A 16,150-nucleotide genomic window follows, 5' to 3' on the forward strand; every position below is an offset into this window, starting at 1 on the left:
GACAGAATATAAGATTATTCATTTGGTGGGGATTAAAGATGCGAGTTTTCTGAAAATAAAATAGATATGGAGCCTTTCAAATAGACTGTATATCATTAGGCTGAAACAATCTGATTAATCTTGATTAATCGAATATTGAAATAATTGTCGAGTAATTAAGTAATTGATTAATTGTTAACATGTCCTTAACCGACAAAAGTGTACAAAAATATTTATATATAAACATTTTTATTTCAAATCTAGAAAAATGTTTCCGTCCATCAATAAGCTCTGCCTAGAACTCCTCAAGTGGAAAAGTTTCAGTTTCAGGCGGTTTGATTCTGTAAAATATCTTTTGTTATCAAAGATGGAGAATTAGATTATTTTTAAGAACAGAAAATAAAGTCGTAACGTTAAAAGAATAATGTTGTAACATTATAAAGTTGTAATATTATGAGAATAAAATCGTAACATTACAAGAATAAAGTTATAAAATCAGCAGAATGAAGTGATCATATCGCGACCCGTTTCAGAAAAAAGCTCCCAGCATCCTTTCTTCCATTCAGATAAAGTCGTTTGAAAAATTGTTTCAAAGTTCTGATACTGATAATAATTTGACGCTAAAAGACGTAATATTTCCTTATTAGTCAAACCGATATATAACTTTAAAAAATGCTCCACATTCCTCATTTTAGGGAAGACGGTGCTGCTTGGAAGAGTTAAAATAAAATACAACTTTATTCTCCTAATATTACGACTTAATTCTCGTAATAATGCAACTTTATTCTCGTAATATTACGATTTTATTCTTGTAAATTTACGACTTTATTCTCGGAATATTATGATTTCATTCTCGTAAAATTATGATTTTATTCTTCTAATAATACGATTTCATTCTTGTAATATTATAAATTATTCTCGTAATATTACAATTTTATTCTTGTTAAATTTTGATTTTATTCTCGTAATATTATAACTTTATTCTCATAATATTATGACTTTATTCTCGTAATATTACGATTTTATTCTTGTAAAATTACGACTTTATTCTCGTAATATTATAACTTTATTCTCGTAATATTATAACTTTATTCTCGTAATATTATGACTTTATTCTCGCAAATTACGATTTTATTCTTGTAATATTACGACTTTATTCTCGTAATATTACAATTTTATTCTTGTTAAATTTAAATTTTATTCTTGTCATATTATGACTTTATTCTCGTAAATTTAGGACTTTATTCTCGTAATATTATGATTTCATTCTCGTAAAATTACGACATTATTCTCGTAATATTATAACTTTATTCTCGTAATATTATAACTTTATTCTTGTAATATTATGACTTTATTCTCGCAAATTACGATTTTATTCTTGTAATATTACGACTTTATTCTCGGAATATTACAATTTTATTCTTGTTAAATTTCAATTTTATTCTGGTAAATTTACGACTTTATTCTCGGAATATTATGATTTCATTCTCGTAAAATTATGATTTTATTCTTGTAATAATACGATTTCATTCTTGTAATATTATAACTTTATTCTCTTAATATTACGATTTTATTCTTGTAAGATTACCACTTTATTCTCGTAATATTATAACTTTATTCTCGTAATATTATGACTTTATTCTCGTAATATTACGATTTTATTGTTGTAAAATTACGATTTTATTCTTGTAAAATTGCAACTTTATTCTCGTAATATTATAACTTTATTCTCGTAATATTATGACTTTATTCTCGCAAATTATGATTTTATTCTTGTAATATTACGACTTTATTCTCGTAATATTAAAATTTTTCTCTTGTTAAATTTCGATTTTATTCTTGTAATATTATGACTTTATTCTTGTAAATTTAGGACTTTATTCTCGTAATATTATGACTCTATTCTCGCAAATTATGATTTTATTCTTGTAATATTACAATTTTATTTTTGTAAATTTACGACTTTATTCTCGTAATGTTATGACTTTATTCTCGTAATGTTATGACTTTATTCTCGTAATATTATGACTTTATTCTCGCAAATTACTATTTTATTCTTGTAATATTACGACTTTATTCTCTTAATATTATAACTTTATTCTCGTAATATTATGACTTTATTCTCGTAATATTATAACTTTATTCTCGTAATATTATGACTTTATTCTCGCAAATTACAATTTTATTCTTGTAAAATTACAATTTTATTCTTGTTAAATTTCGATTTTATTCTTGTAATATTATGACTTTATTCTTGTAAATTTACGACTTTATTCTTGTAATATTATGATTTAATTCTCGTAAAATTACGATTTCATTCTCCTAAAATTACGATTTTATTCTCGTAATATTATAACTTTATTCTCATACTATTATGACTTTATTCTCGCAATATTACGATTTTATTCTTGTATTATTGCAACTTTATTCTCGCAATATTACGATTTTATTCTTGTATTATTGCAACTTTATTCTCTTTATGATGCAACTTTATTCTTGTAATATTACCACTTTATATTACAACATATTCTCATAATGTTATGACTTTATTCTTATATATATAAAAAAAAGATATCTAGCCTGGCCCTTATACTCCCTTGCCTTGTAACTATACTTTTAATCAATTAATCAAAAAAATAATCATTAGGTGCAGACCTAATATAGAATCATTAAAGCTTTAATTATTTAGATGGGAAAACTATAGAACTGTTTTTCCATTTCTGCGTATTTTGTCCTGTTAAAATAAAAACCATCAGTGCATTTGATATAAATTCCAAGTATTCTGGTCGACTAAATAAAACGCAACTGTTCTGTGAAGGTTTCAGATGTTTGCTGCAGAACCTTCATCAATAAACAGCCTGATGAAAAGCAATGAACACAGCAGGTTGGCTTTTAAATGTGGAGGCGTCTAAAGCAGGGGCGGATTATAGAACAAATTCTCCACTTTGACGGTTCCATAAAATCCATCCTCTGATAACCTGAGCCACTCTAACTAGAAGCTTTATCAAAAAGGAAAGTTTTAAGCCTAGCCTTAAAAGTAGACAGGGTGTCTGCCTCACGGACTAAAACTGGTAGTTGGTTCCACAGGAGAGGAGCCTGAGAACTAAAAGATCTGCCTCCCATTCTACTTTTAGAAATTCTAGGAACCACTAGTAAACCTGCAGATTGAGAGCAAAGTGCTCTGTTAGGAACATAAGGAACAATCAGATCTCTGATATCAGATGGAGCTTGGCCATTTAAGGCTTTATATGTCAGAATTCCTCAGATTTGTTGGGATCCTCAGGCTTGCCCACCAGAGGGCGCCGAGGATCCTCTTCTGCTCTCTTTGTTTTTCCCTTAGGTTTGGAGTTACTGCGGGGATCTGGAGATTACCCTCTGTCTCCAGCAGGATGCGCTGTGGGTCTTCTGGAGCTGGAACCTTCCTGCACACCTGTTCCTAATCCTCTCATTAGAAGACCTCTCCTTTATGAGCTCCTGCCTGACCTTGATCCCACGCCGCAGTGTTGATCTTAGTTGGAATCCTGTCCCTCGTGAAAGCTCTGGATGAGCTTAGCCTCCTGTCTCCTTGTGCAGCTCCCTCATTGGAACCCTGTCTCTAGTCTGCAGCTCTGGGAGAGCTGCGTCATAGGAAACCAGTCTCCAGCCTGAAGCTCTTGGAAAGCCCAACCTGCAATCAGCCCTGGTGAGCCAACCCGCAGATCCCTACGTGGAAGAAACCTGAGGACTTCTTTGAGGAGTTCCCCAGAGGTTACCATGTGGATTATCCCCTGTTGTTCTCTGCGTTGAGCTGGAAGCTCAGATCCAAGCCGTCCTAGCTAGCTTACAGCTAGAGGCTAAGCACCTCATTATCTCAGTAATCCAGCCATCTCCCGTTCCCTGCACAGACCCCAGTGAACCAACCTCCTGCCTGAACTTTTCCGGTTTCATATTCATGTGCTTGTGCTCCTTTAATAAACTCTTTGGACTTTTACCTGTCTCTCCGTGTGTGTTCTGCATCTTGGGCTTTACTCAGAGAAAACCCATCATGACAGAATTTTGAACTGAAAAATTCAAAACCTCAAGAGAAACATCTTCAAACTTGGAAACAAAGTCCAGTGGATTGTTTTTAACTTTTTTTGCAAAGACTATGGCCTGGATGACTGAGAGTTTTTACCAGATTATACCCTGCTTCATTTTATTGGAGCGTCTAAACAACTGGGTCGGCCTTTCTGGAACTGGACTGGTTTAAACCCTATTTAGGACAGGGACTTTTTGTGTCATTAGGGAACTTTAGATTAGAGGCCGTAAAACATGTGGCGTTCCCAAAGGGTCCATTTTAGGGCCCCTTTTATTCCTCACTTTATTTTATTTTTAACTCTCAGTCTGTTTTTGTTGTTTACCTGGATGTAGTTGGCAGCCGGTGAGGAGACCTCCAAACGGGCTTCCTTCTCTCTGCCTCTCTCTCTGTAGAAAGCGTCCAGGACCAGATTATGGACGCTCAGCCACTTGCTGGCCGTCAGCTCGGAGGTGAGCTGCAGGGTGCGGGGGTGCGTCTGGCTCAGCTTGTGGGAGGTGTAGACGTACAGCCCCGGTGTGTCCATGTTCAGCGTTCCTGGATGGAAACGAGCGCTCATAGTCAGGGTTTGGATACAGGTGTTTGGTTTCTCCAACTTTATTCTCATACCTTCCCATTTCTTATGCTGAGAGTTTTGGGGGGGGCTTTTCCAGTGTAATCCAGCCACCAGAGGCATCAGGTCGTTGTAATTGATTTTTAAGTGGGTGCTGCTCTGCGAGCCATGCTGCGTGAGGAGAGAGTGCATCAGCTGCGTCCTGTAGTTCAGATTCTTCTCTGTTACCTGGAGATTGAACTGGAAACACAGGGAAGGAAATCAGTCACCATCCTGAACATCAAACATCCCTGCCGGTGTTTGCAGAACTGATTAAAAGAAAAGACAGGCGGGACTTTACCTCCAGAACGTAACTGGTGTGGTTTTGTGCAGACTGGTTTTTAAATGACTGACTGAGGAGAAGAGTGTGCTTGTTGTTGTTCTGGTCCCAGCGTTTGCCATAGCTTAAATCCAGCAGGGATTTAACGTGCGCCGGTCCTTCCTCATGCCTCGCGTGGATCTGTCACACACATCTGGGTCAAGACTCATTGCAATAAGGAAGGGAAAGAACAGCAACCATCAGCAATGGATTGGTGGCAGTTTGAAGGCTTAATCAGATCACTGGGATTCAAGGCTTAGATTGGCGATAAAAAATTTAAGGCTAGGCTTAAAACTTTCCTTTTTGATAAAGCTTCTAGTTAGAGTGGCTCAGGTTATCCTGATCTATCTCTATAGTTCTGCTGCTATAGGCTTAGACTGCTGGAGGACATAGGGACCCCTTTTTCATCATTCTGCTTCATTCTATCTCTATTCTCCCACTCTGCAGAATCTGTTAGTTCAATCTATCTATATCTATGCTTCTTTTTCTATGTCTGCTTCTGTCTCCTTGAACCCCAGTGGGCCTCAGCAGATGGCCGCTCACACTGAGCCTGGTTCTGCTGGAGGTTTCTTCCTGTTCAAAGGGAGTTTTTCCTCTCCACTGTCGCTACAAGCATGCTTAGTGTGAGGGATTGCTGAAGAGTCAATGAGTCGATGCAATCAGCTGGTTTTCCTTAGATAGAAAACTTTGAATCAATCTGACTGGATGATCTGGTTGATCTGGATCTATAAAGTGACCTGAGATGACATGATGTGAATTGGAGCTATAGAAATAAACTGAATAGAATTAATAAAAGTTAACTAACCAATTCAAAAATTCAGCAACTGAAATACAACTTGAAATATGATCATAACGTAAATTTTAAATCTAAAGGGGGGGTCAGCCCCTCCCCCTTCTTCCATGTCTATAAACTTTACTCCAACTGAACAGATTCTCTTCCTGATTTTCCCTGTTTTGTTGCAGCTGTCAGACCAGCATACCCCATCAGACCAGCATACCCCATCAGACCAGCATACCTACAGTCAATACTCAGCGCAAGACGTCAGATTTGCATTTATCCCTTTAGTTTTGTAGGAAAAATAAACTTTAAACTTCCTCCACAGGCGTGAATCCCTTTAGTCATGTACAAAAAAGACAGTTTAAGGTCAGATCGCCATACGGTTCAAAAAACAACAAAAACTAAGTAATTAAAAAAGTTTTTTGTACATGACTAAAGGGATTCACGCCTGTGGAGGAAGTTTAAAGTAAATTTTTCAAACAAAACTAAAGGGATAAACTAAGTTTATAAACTTAAGGGATAAACGGGTATTAACTATGGGTATGCTGCCCTGACTGCGTATGCTCATCTGACAGAACAGCGGCGTTATCAATATATCTGTTGTAGTAAGACGCCATTTTGGAGGAAGTAAGGAGTAGAAAGTACAGATATTTCTGCTCAAATGTGGTAAAAGTATAAACTCATCAGCAAAAACACATTTAAGTTAAGTACAGATACCAGAAAAAAGCTACTTAAGGTTTAAAAGTCGTTGGAGAGAAAATGGCCCACATCATCACAGGTTCTCCACCATGTTTAAAAGTGGGAGTGAGTTTATTCTCATTATATTCCTGCTTTATTCCCATTAAATCCACCTGGAGCTTCAGGGTCACCTTATGGTTGATGGATGCAGTGTCAGTGCAGAAGAACTCATGGTCGGCTCTCATGATGTAAGTGAGGTTAGAGTCCCTCCCGCTCCTCAGTCTCTGGGACGTGAAGCACTCCTGAAGCAGGTTCCTGGAGTTGCCTGCAGAGGGAAGGCATGTTTCCTTAAACTCTGGTCTGCAAATGTTCGAACTATGAAGCCAACATCTTTGATTCTGAAATCCTCGACATTTTATTTCATTTCCAGCCAGTTTCTAATGCAAACCAAACCGATTGAGACCTATAATTGAAATGTTTATTGATGAGGTATTAGAGCAGAACAGCAGTTCCATGGTTCTGGCTGACCTCTCAGGCCGTATTTGACCCTAAGCAAAGAGCTCCACAGCGCCCCCTTCTGCTCCATCAGTCCCAGCATCCTGCTGCCCACCAGTCCAGGTAAGAAGAGCTCCGCCTCCACTGAGTATTGGCTGCTGCTGAGGTCCCGCCTCCGCTCCAGGGCCACTGCATGAAGACAGGAGTCTGCGCTATGCTACATGCGAACAAAGAAGGTTTGAATGGAGAAACAAGGAACCAATGAGTGTCACCTGAGAGGGAAGCAGTTTCTCTGAAGACGTTCTTCATGGAAGCAGAGAAGCTGCTCCTTGGTCCCGGTCCACGGCTAACGTTAGCGGACAGAATCATGGGGTGTTCATAGGCGGCCGTCTTAGCTTCCAGGTGGTAGCGTGTCCTCTGCTCAGACTGAAGGCTGCTGCTGTCCATCAAACCCTGCAGGTTAAAGTGGGCGGCAACAGAAAAAACTGCTAAATAATCATAATATATATATATATATATATATATATATATATATATATATATATATATATATATATATATATATATACGACTTTACGACTACGACTACGACTTTAAATATTAAAATACATTGGAGGGATGCTGTGTAGAACTCATAATTAGAAGTCTGATTTAAGATGACACTTGTTTGCAAGCGGTCCCTCCATGTGGTGAAATGCAGAGAAATGGAACAAAGATGGAAAAGTGGATGGAATTTCCCATTGGGAACCTGCTAGCACTAAGTTGCTAACTGGTTAGCAAGATGCTTCCGACAAACCGGCCACAACCAAACATGCTTGTGAACCTTCCACTACAACAATCCCGCCCCCTTGATAATCGACCATCCATCCATCCATCTTCCTCCGCTTATCCGGGGTCGGGTCGCGGGGGCAGCAGCTTGAGAAGGGAGGCCCAGACTTCCCTCTCCCCAGCCACTTCTTCCAGCTCTTCATGAGGAACCCCAAGGCGTTCCCAGGCCAGCCGAGAAACATAGTCTCTCCAGCGTGTCCTGGGTCTCCCCCTGGGCCTCCCCCCAGTGGGATGTGCCCGGAACACCTCACCAGGGAGGCGTCCAGGAGGCATCCTAAATAATCGACCAATTGGGAGAATTTGGAAATGCAAAGGTTGGAACAGCCGCTTCTCTACGACTTTAACCATATTTCTAAAAGGTCATAATTAATAGAAAAGGAAACTTGGAATAATTAAAACACAGTAAAGATTAATATTTATCCGTCTCTCTGGTCTAATCTGATTAGAATGTCCAGGAAGAGACTCCATATTTAGCCAATGTCCCACAGACCGAATGGAGAATTTTTTTCAGGAGTGCAGAATAACAACAGTTGGTTGATTCAATTCCAGTTTTGAAGTATAATTTTATTTTTTCGCTACAGATGATGCTAACAAAACAAAGTATTTCTTGCAAGGATTTAATTTCCAGAACATAACATCTCCAAGTATCCATATCCTGGGCTCCGTATCTAAAGAAAACCCAGAAACTGCTGATGTTAAAAGACGTCCTACACCTCTGGCATTTATCAGTGATGCTCAACTTATTCAACCTATATGGGATATAATGTATGCGGTGAAAAATATTACATTGAATTTGCCTGTTTTTTTTTTATATTAATATTGTTTGAGATGAGTTTAGTAATCTGCTCCAGCTTTTATTAAGATATAATTTAATCATTAAAAACTTACCATGATGTAATATTGAACGCTGTCCACTGTGAGTTCCAGCAGCCCTGATTTGACTCTCCTCTCTTGCTCCAATTGTCCTAAAGAACAGAAGAACGAGCTTTAAACCATCTGAGGTGATGCTCGGCCTGTTAAGGAGCTCCTCTCAGCCTCACCTTGTAGAATGATGGTTTTCAGTGGATGTTTGACTCTCAGCAGGACTCTGTGGGGGTCAAAGGTCAGGTCCAGAGACACGTCCCTGGGGATGGAGGACTGAGGCGTGGCCAGCAGGAGGTGGATGGAGGCGTCTCTGGGAAACCAGGCGCCGCCCTGTAGATGAAAAATTAAACTCCCTGTTGAGGTCTGTTACGTTCACAGGCGGGGGGGGGGGGGGGGGGTTCACCATCAGGCAATACTAGGGAGACGCTTAGGGCCCCAAGTTCCTGGGGGCCCATAAAACTGTTTACATGTATGGTTGATACAACTATTCCTTATTTGAGTCTATAATTATGTTTTTGGTGAAACTCTTTTAGCTAAAATGCCATTAGAACCATGGGCAGTTCTAGACAGGGGCCAACGGGGGCCAGTGCCCCTCTAGATCATGCCCTGTACTGAAGACATAATACTCAAAGAAATTCTAAAGATGATCTGCGCTGGAACAGACGGTTACTGATTGGTCCTTTGGATCTATTGCATTTTCTTTCTTTATAAATTCTGTTTTACTAATTATTTAAGAACAATAAGGTGATAGCTTCAGATTGAGATAGGATCCCAGTTTTTATCTCCTAAATGTTTTTTTCAAAACAAACAAAACAAAATACTGAATTTATCCGTTTTTCTTGAGTTCTAATTCAGAAAACAGTATTTTTGACTTAAATTAATTCAAAAATATGTAAAACTCCTAAATAATTAATGTATATTGACCTAATAAGGCATAGAATTTTAATTAAACCTTTAGTTTGTTAATAGGAATTCACTTCATGCAGCCATCTTAATTTATTTGAATCCCTTGTCCTGTTTTTTTTTATTTCATGCTTTTCTGTTCCCCCATGAAAACACCCTGAAATGAAAAATGGAGAACAGATGAGCATAACATCCAGGGGAGTTTTGATAAGGGGGAGGATGAAATACAAAATACACTTTTGAGAGCAAGCTGTGTCGCTCCCTGATCCGTCCTGGAAGCTCAATCTGTGCAGCCAGATATACATCCGGGTCACCCTCAATTTTATTTAGTTAAAGAGACCTAAATGACATTTTCCCTCCAAAAAAATAGCAAGCGTAATAAAATATAACGTGTCAAAGGTTAATTATGTATTTCCTGAGAAAATAAATGCATTAAAATCCTTTCTGTTTTATCCTCTGTTCCTGATCTGTACAGGAAATAGGATGCTACACTACTTCCAGAAGCTAACTTTATCATCTTTGGATTTAAACATAAATCTAGCCTTTTTGAGTTTTGTGTTTTCCTTTCGTGTTAACATTATGTTATATAGTGCGTTATCTAAAGAAAGAAACAACTAGAATGCAGATAAACAAGGTTTAATTATGTTTAGCCCGACTGCTCTGAGCAGTTCTAACGAAGAAAATGTAAAAAGCAGCAAAACTGTCTCATAAAAGTCATAAAACATCTTTTAACGATATGCATTAGCATTCTGTAGTGAGTTAAAGATAGAAATAAGTGATTTTAGTGCCATGATTACATCAGGGAGTGGCGGCCTAGTGGTTGGGGCATAGGGCTTTGAATCCTGAGGTTGTGAGTTTGATCCCCCACTCCCACAGACTGCCACTCTGGGTCCCTGAGCAAGACCCTTAACCCCACACTGCACAGGATTATTCGTCAGCCTTAGGGTCTATTGTCGCTGGGCTCTACATGGCGAATCTGATATTGGGAATTATTTGGGCTTATCCGCCTTGAAGCGCGTCTGCACATTCAAGGTATCTCATCTCACCTTTGATTTCAACCATCGCACCCAGCATTAGGCTCAGCTCACGGCCAGTTCGTCCACTATATAGACTCCGCTCTTTAAAGGGATTGAGGGATTTAGGGGTTAGGAGAGAAGTTCAGACGCTGCCTCTGTGTTTCTTTGGTCACTGGTTTCTTTTGCATTTTGTTTAATTCTACTTGTATTTTAGTTGTATTTAAAGCTGAAGTCTGTAAGTTTTTAAAATCACTTTTTTGTCATATTGGCTAAAACTGTCCCTATGCCCAGACAGCAGTACATGTGATATGTAACCTGTGAAAAAAACTGCTTCAATTGGTCCCGCCTACTGCCTGTATTTCAATCTGGAAAGAATAATTCGGGACGAGTCAAAACAACCAATCACAGCCAGAGGAGCGTCTGATGGAGTGTCAATCACAGCTCACACACGCTGAATCCCGCCCCCCCCTCACCGCTCAACCTGCCGCTGCCGCCCGGCTGCCGCAGTCAGGAGGACACGCGTGAAAGTCATGGCGGAGCGACAGCCACCAGCGAAAGAGAAACTGCCCTTACTGCCCCTGCCGACAACTGCTTCCACGGCAAACTTATAACCACCATCTTATATCTAGCTGCTTGGAGGTGAGTGTTATCGCTCTCACCGGTTCACACTCCATGCCGCGTACGCTGCTTGGACGCTTCTGGTCGCATGCGGTAGCCGCGCAGGTGCTGTGAGAGGGGTGGAGCTTGGAGGTGGGGCATGAGTGAAGCAGAGAGGGTGGGGGAGTGGCGTGAAACCTGTTGTTCTTCAAATTTTCAGTCGAAGTCTGCTCTCTCCTCAATGTTACAGACTGCAGCTTTAAGCAGTGTTGTATTTTTTTCAGTTACTCTTTGTTGCCCCCTTTGTGCCAGTCTCTTTTCCCCTAGCTCCCTTCTAGTTACTTCTATGGACTCCTGTTCCCTGTTAGCTGATTAGCCCATTCTTTCTCTTCATTACTTTACTCCTTATGATTCACTGAGCATCTCATAGATTTTGATTCCTGAGTTCTTTGCCTGTCGTTTCTGGATTATTTGCTTCTTTACAATAAACATCTTCATTAAATCTGCAAGAAATCATCCCAGCCTCCTCTACTCTGCATTTCCTCTACAACCATCCATCAACCCTGACAAAAGTAGCGTCTGCCCCACATTGCCCCTCATAAGCATTCTGGTTGTTCCATATTTTTTCTTTAAAAACATTTTCTGCTAGCCTGACGTAGTCCTACTCCATTCTAGTCAGAATGAGTCTGATGCTGCTCCATAGAGCTGTGATTATGGGGCGTGTTTCGAACGAACCAGAAAAAAAATGCCTCTGCACTCAACTGGATAGACCTACAACCAATAAGAGCAACGGAGTGCGTGACGTATGTTAAGCGACTCATAGTTGTTGTCCACAAAAATCAAAGCGTGCAGTTGCACGCCTAGAATAAGAAGATGAGACTTGATGGCATTTCTCTGTTCCTCTTTTAAAATTAATTTGCTGTCGATATCTTCTAGAACAGACCTAATAGCAGAATCTACTCACCTCAACTCTCCAGCGGCAGCCATTGTTGTTGTCACCCAAGCGCGCTTTGGTCACGTGGTTGATTACGTTACTGTTGATCATCTGTCCATCATCGTATAAAGCCCGCCCTGACAGTTTGATTGGCCCGCCAGACATTGTGCGAGCATACTCGCGCTACTATTGAGCAATGCCAGACTGAACTTCCCGACCTCAAACGTTGTGGGCGGGACCAAGTTCGGAATGGCACCCAGGCTAATTTTCTGTCACTAGGTGCGCTAGACCTATAACTTTGTAGTCTACCACCCCCTAGTGGCCAAAAGACATGCAGCACTGTTGCAAAAGTCATCAAACAGTCAGCCAGCCAGCCTCCAGTAACTTTTGATTGGGAAGTGCGTTAGGTGTCTGGGTTCAGCCTGGAGGTGTGAGAAATGCTGCCGGCGCACGGTGTGGCACGGCGTGGCACGGCGTGGCGCCGAGGAACAGCGGCAGAGCTCCAGTGAACAGCTTCTCGGGTTAGATGGGGCTTTTGTTTGTAGCCTGCTAGCTTTCTCTGCCCATATTTTGCTTCTACTAGACATGGAGATTAATAAAGATTTATGACTGTAAACTAGAAGCAAATCGGTTTTACATCCAGCTTCTTCTTTCAGGCTGCGCCAACAAACAAACTCCTTTCCAACATCGACTCTTGTTTTTCTCTTTTTAGCCTCCTCACAAGGTCTAAGCTTTTTTTCCTTGCCTCAGCCATGAACAGTAGTCCGCCATGCCCAAAGTCGAGCAGGCGGAAAAATAGTAAAGCCTTAGCTCCATGATTATATAAGAGCCTGTGGCCGTAAAGCGACACGTTCTTCCAGGTCACATGACCTGGCAAACGATGCCGTGTTAGTATTTGAAGAGGGGAGCCCCACCGGTTGCATTGATAATGTCAAGTGCTGTATGTTGGCCTGAGGAATCATTTAGAATAACTCATATACGTTAACTCTTTAGGTCACTGAGTCCTCGGCGTGCCTTTAAAGACAAAACAAAAAGGATTCTTTTACCGCCTTTTTGGCTTTTTTCTTCTTTTTTTTCACTGGGTCACTGGGTTACATCATAGCATAAAGACATGTTTCTATTCAAAGAAGCCCTTCTGCAAGCATGCATGCTCACCAGGATATTCAATAGATACCTGATAACGGAATGAGTAAGCCGCCTCCAGCAGGTAATAATGGAGGCCTCTGTCCAGCTTCAGCAGCCTGAGTGAGAGATGGACCGGTCCAGCAGGGGGGAGGGTAGGACCAGGAGCAGATGGATAAGAGACATTGGAGCACAGCTGCCAGCCAATCATTTTAGACCCTGCATCAAACCACAGCTTAGTTACAATAGACTAAATAAAAAAGGATGAAAGCAGATGTGAAAATAAAAACATTTGATTGTATTGATGATTACCGCGCCGCCCCTCCTGATTTAACAAACTAAAACGACTCTGTTTACATTCGATAAACATGGAGCAGCTCTGGTGAGAGAGATTCAGATAACATAGAGAAACAGTCATAAACGGAACAGATGGACCCAGTATTCAAGGGGAGACAGTCGGTACGAAAGTTCAAAACGTTTATTAAAACAAGACACACTTGGGGAGCAGTGGGCTGCCATTGTGTGGCGCCCCGTGGAACAGTGTGGGGTTTAGGGTCTTGATCAGACACCCAGAGTGGCAATGGGAGTGGGGCTTGAACTCAGAAGCTCTGGATTCCAGGCTCCACCCCCTCTCTATACGCTCTCTGAGTCAGAAATAGGGGTGAATATTTGCATGGCTGTTGCAATATGATAAGTGATCACGATCATCCAATCAGAGGCTGATCCGCCTCCGATGCAGCCAATCCGCTTCAAGCTACACCTCCTCGATGCCCAATCATATTCCAGCACTCTCCTTAAAAGCCGCTCCAAATCATCTCTAGACCTGCTCTTCAACAAGCGCAAGCGCCGTCGCTCCCATGTCGGACTTTGATTCAGACAACCCACCTCCATCCCCTTCTCCACCATCGTAGTGAGCTCATCCGACTCCTCCTCGATGCTCCTTCAACCTCACCTTCAGTGCGTACTCCCTCCAGACTTTCATGGAGTTCCCTGTCACTTTAAACGGTCCAGAAGAAGACCGCCACGTTGAGCCTGGTTCTGCCAGAGGTTTCTTCCCACAGGGGAGTTTTTTCTCTCCACAGTCGCTTCATGCTTGCTCTTCATGGACAGTCTATGCAACTTTGTTCATTCAGTGACATCTAACTCAAGCATCACCCTGTATACCAGCCTCTATGGATTAACCAAACTTCATCTATCTAAACTCCACCACCAGTTTCAGGCCCGGGGGGAATATCCTTATTCTCATACATCAGTTTATCTGCATTAAAGTATAAATCAGCGTTTGTTTCCTGCCGAGGCCTGAGCGCCAAAGTTCAAACTATTGTATCAATAAAACTCTTCTAATTGCGTCTTTTTTTCTCTGCGAGTTTTTCAGATTGAAACGGTGATATCATATCAGTGAGTACCAACCAATAGGGCACCGATACCATTTAGAGAGCCAAAAGTTTCTTCAACTATTGTCGCCCATTCCAGGTCGGCAATAAAAGTTCTACTGGATTCACTTTGTTTTAGTCTTTTTCCTGCTTCACAAAGGAAGGCAGCAGCTTGACATGAAGCCATGATGGTGATTATTTTACATCCTAGTAGTCTGCAGTTCTTCATAGATACACACACATCAATTTCAAACAGATGGTATCGGTATCAGCCGATACTGCACAGCCAGGTATCGGGTATTGATATCGGGGCCAAAAATGGCATCGGCGCAACACTAGTCACAAAACGATATTATCACGTTATTGCGATATCACTATTATTGTGATGTTTTTCGCAGCTACCAAAATTAAATGTTTAGATAAAAAAGCGTGTTAAAAAAGATCTGTATATTTTCATGAGAAAATATTGATAATTTAGTTATTTTGGTTTTGTTAAGTTAGGAAGCGGAGGCAGAGGCATTTCTTGCAAGAAAAAAGGTTCACATTTATTTAACATCCTCTGTAATGATCTTGGTTCTGTTGTTTTTCTTTAAGTTTTCAGTTTCAAGTTTAGCCAGTTTTTTCATTGTTTTCTAGCTTTATTGGTGTGTCTGGATTCATTTAAGTTGCTTAGGTTTTTCTGTCTGTCCTCTGCTGCCCCCTTGTGTTCGTTTCCCTTGGCCTCCTCGTCAGCTCTAATCACACCTGCTCCCTATCAGCTCGTTAGTCCTACCTTTGTTCAGTCGGCCATAAATACACTCCCTCTGCAGTCCCTCTTTGCTTGTTCCTCGTCTTACCTTTTCTCACCCTGGCTCCTTGATGGTTTTCCCTGATGTCTCCATGGTTCTGGTTAGTGTTTGATTTTTATGTCGGATTTTTGGATTCCTGTTTTTGTTGCCTGATCTCTGATTAAACCCTCCAAGAACTCGCCTATGCCTCTCAGCTTCTGCTTTTGGGTCCAATCAACAACCTTAAAACCAAATCTTGACAGAAAAACAACAGAACCAAGATCATTACATCCTCAGACGGAGAGATAGAGCTCTGACTCAGGCTACCTCAGTACATTTACAGTACATAATGTTTTTTATGTAATTGGTATTGTAATTTTATCTTGTGATTTTATACTTGTGTTTATTTTTAAGGTTGACTACCGATGACAATTAGCACTCCTTAGCTAACTCGGGTATATTTACATTGTTTTAATGTTGATTAATGTACACTGTCCCCTTTCAAATAAACAATAAATGAAATGAAATTTATACCTTACAAACATCCCAACACACAGGAACCAACCCACCCCCTGCATAAAGAACTTTCTCACACTTGAACATTTTGAGGAGAAACAACTTTAGTTCATTAAGGCCGTTTCCTGTCAGATTAATCTATCTCTGGTCAGATGGATCTCCTAATAACATCAGTCCTCCCCTTCATCCCATGAAGGAGGCTGAGACTCATTCTTCTCTCTCATGACCTTCATTTGGAGCCTGTGAGGCTAAGAACAGACAAACCTCAACATGTTTTACTCCTCAGCGTCCATGTTTGGGTTTTGAGTCAGTCCCCGTCTTCCACAGCGGCCGCC

General features: G+C 40.5%; 1 protein-coding gene across 1 annotated transcript in view; it reads right to left on the reverse strand.

Annotated features, from left to right (window-relative positions):
• Positions 1-4,165: 4,165 nt before the first annotated feature.
• Positions 4,166-16,150, reverse strand: part of LOC119774543 (apolipophorins-like) — a 46,307-nt gene continuing 34,322 nt past the window's right edge. The window contains exons 21-30 of the mRNA XM_038272073.1: positions 13,212-13,378; positions 8,764-8,917; positions 8,612-8,688; positions 7,168-7,348; positions 6,929-7,084; positions 6,592-6,725; positions 4,927-5,085; positions 4,643-4,826; positions 4,359-4,570; positions 4,166-4,210 (exon numbers count right to left, since the gene is read on the reverse strand). Of these exons, the coding sequence (XP_038128001.1) occupies positions 4,166-4,210; positions 4,359-4,570; positions 4,643-4,826; positions 4,927-5,085; positions 6,592-6,725; positions 6,929-7,084; positions 7,168-7,348; positions 8,612-8,688; positions 8,764-8,917; positions 13,212-13,378 (1,469 nt within the window). The remainder of the gene's footprint in view (positions 4,211-4,358; positions 4,571-4,642; positions 4,827-4,926; positions 5,086-6,591; positions 6,726-6,928; positions 7,085-7,167; positions 7,349-8,611; positions 8,689-8,763; positions 8,918-13,211; positions 13,379-16,150) is intronic.

Source organism: Cyprinodon tularosa, unplaced genomic scaffold, assembly GCF_016077235.1.
Source record: "Cyprinodon tularosa strain WSP-4 unplaced genomic scaffold, ASM1607723v1 ctg816, whole genome shotgun sequence".
NCBI classification, from domain to species: domain Eukaryota; kingdom Metazoa; phylum Chordata; class Actinopteri; order Cyprinodontiformes; family Cyprinodontidae; genus Cyprinodon; species Cyprinodon tularosa.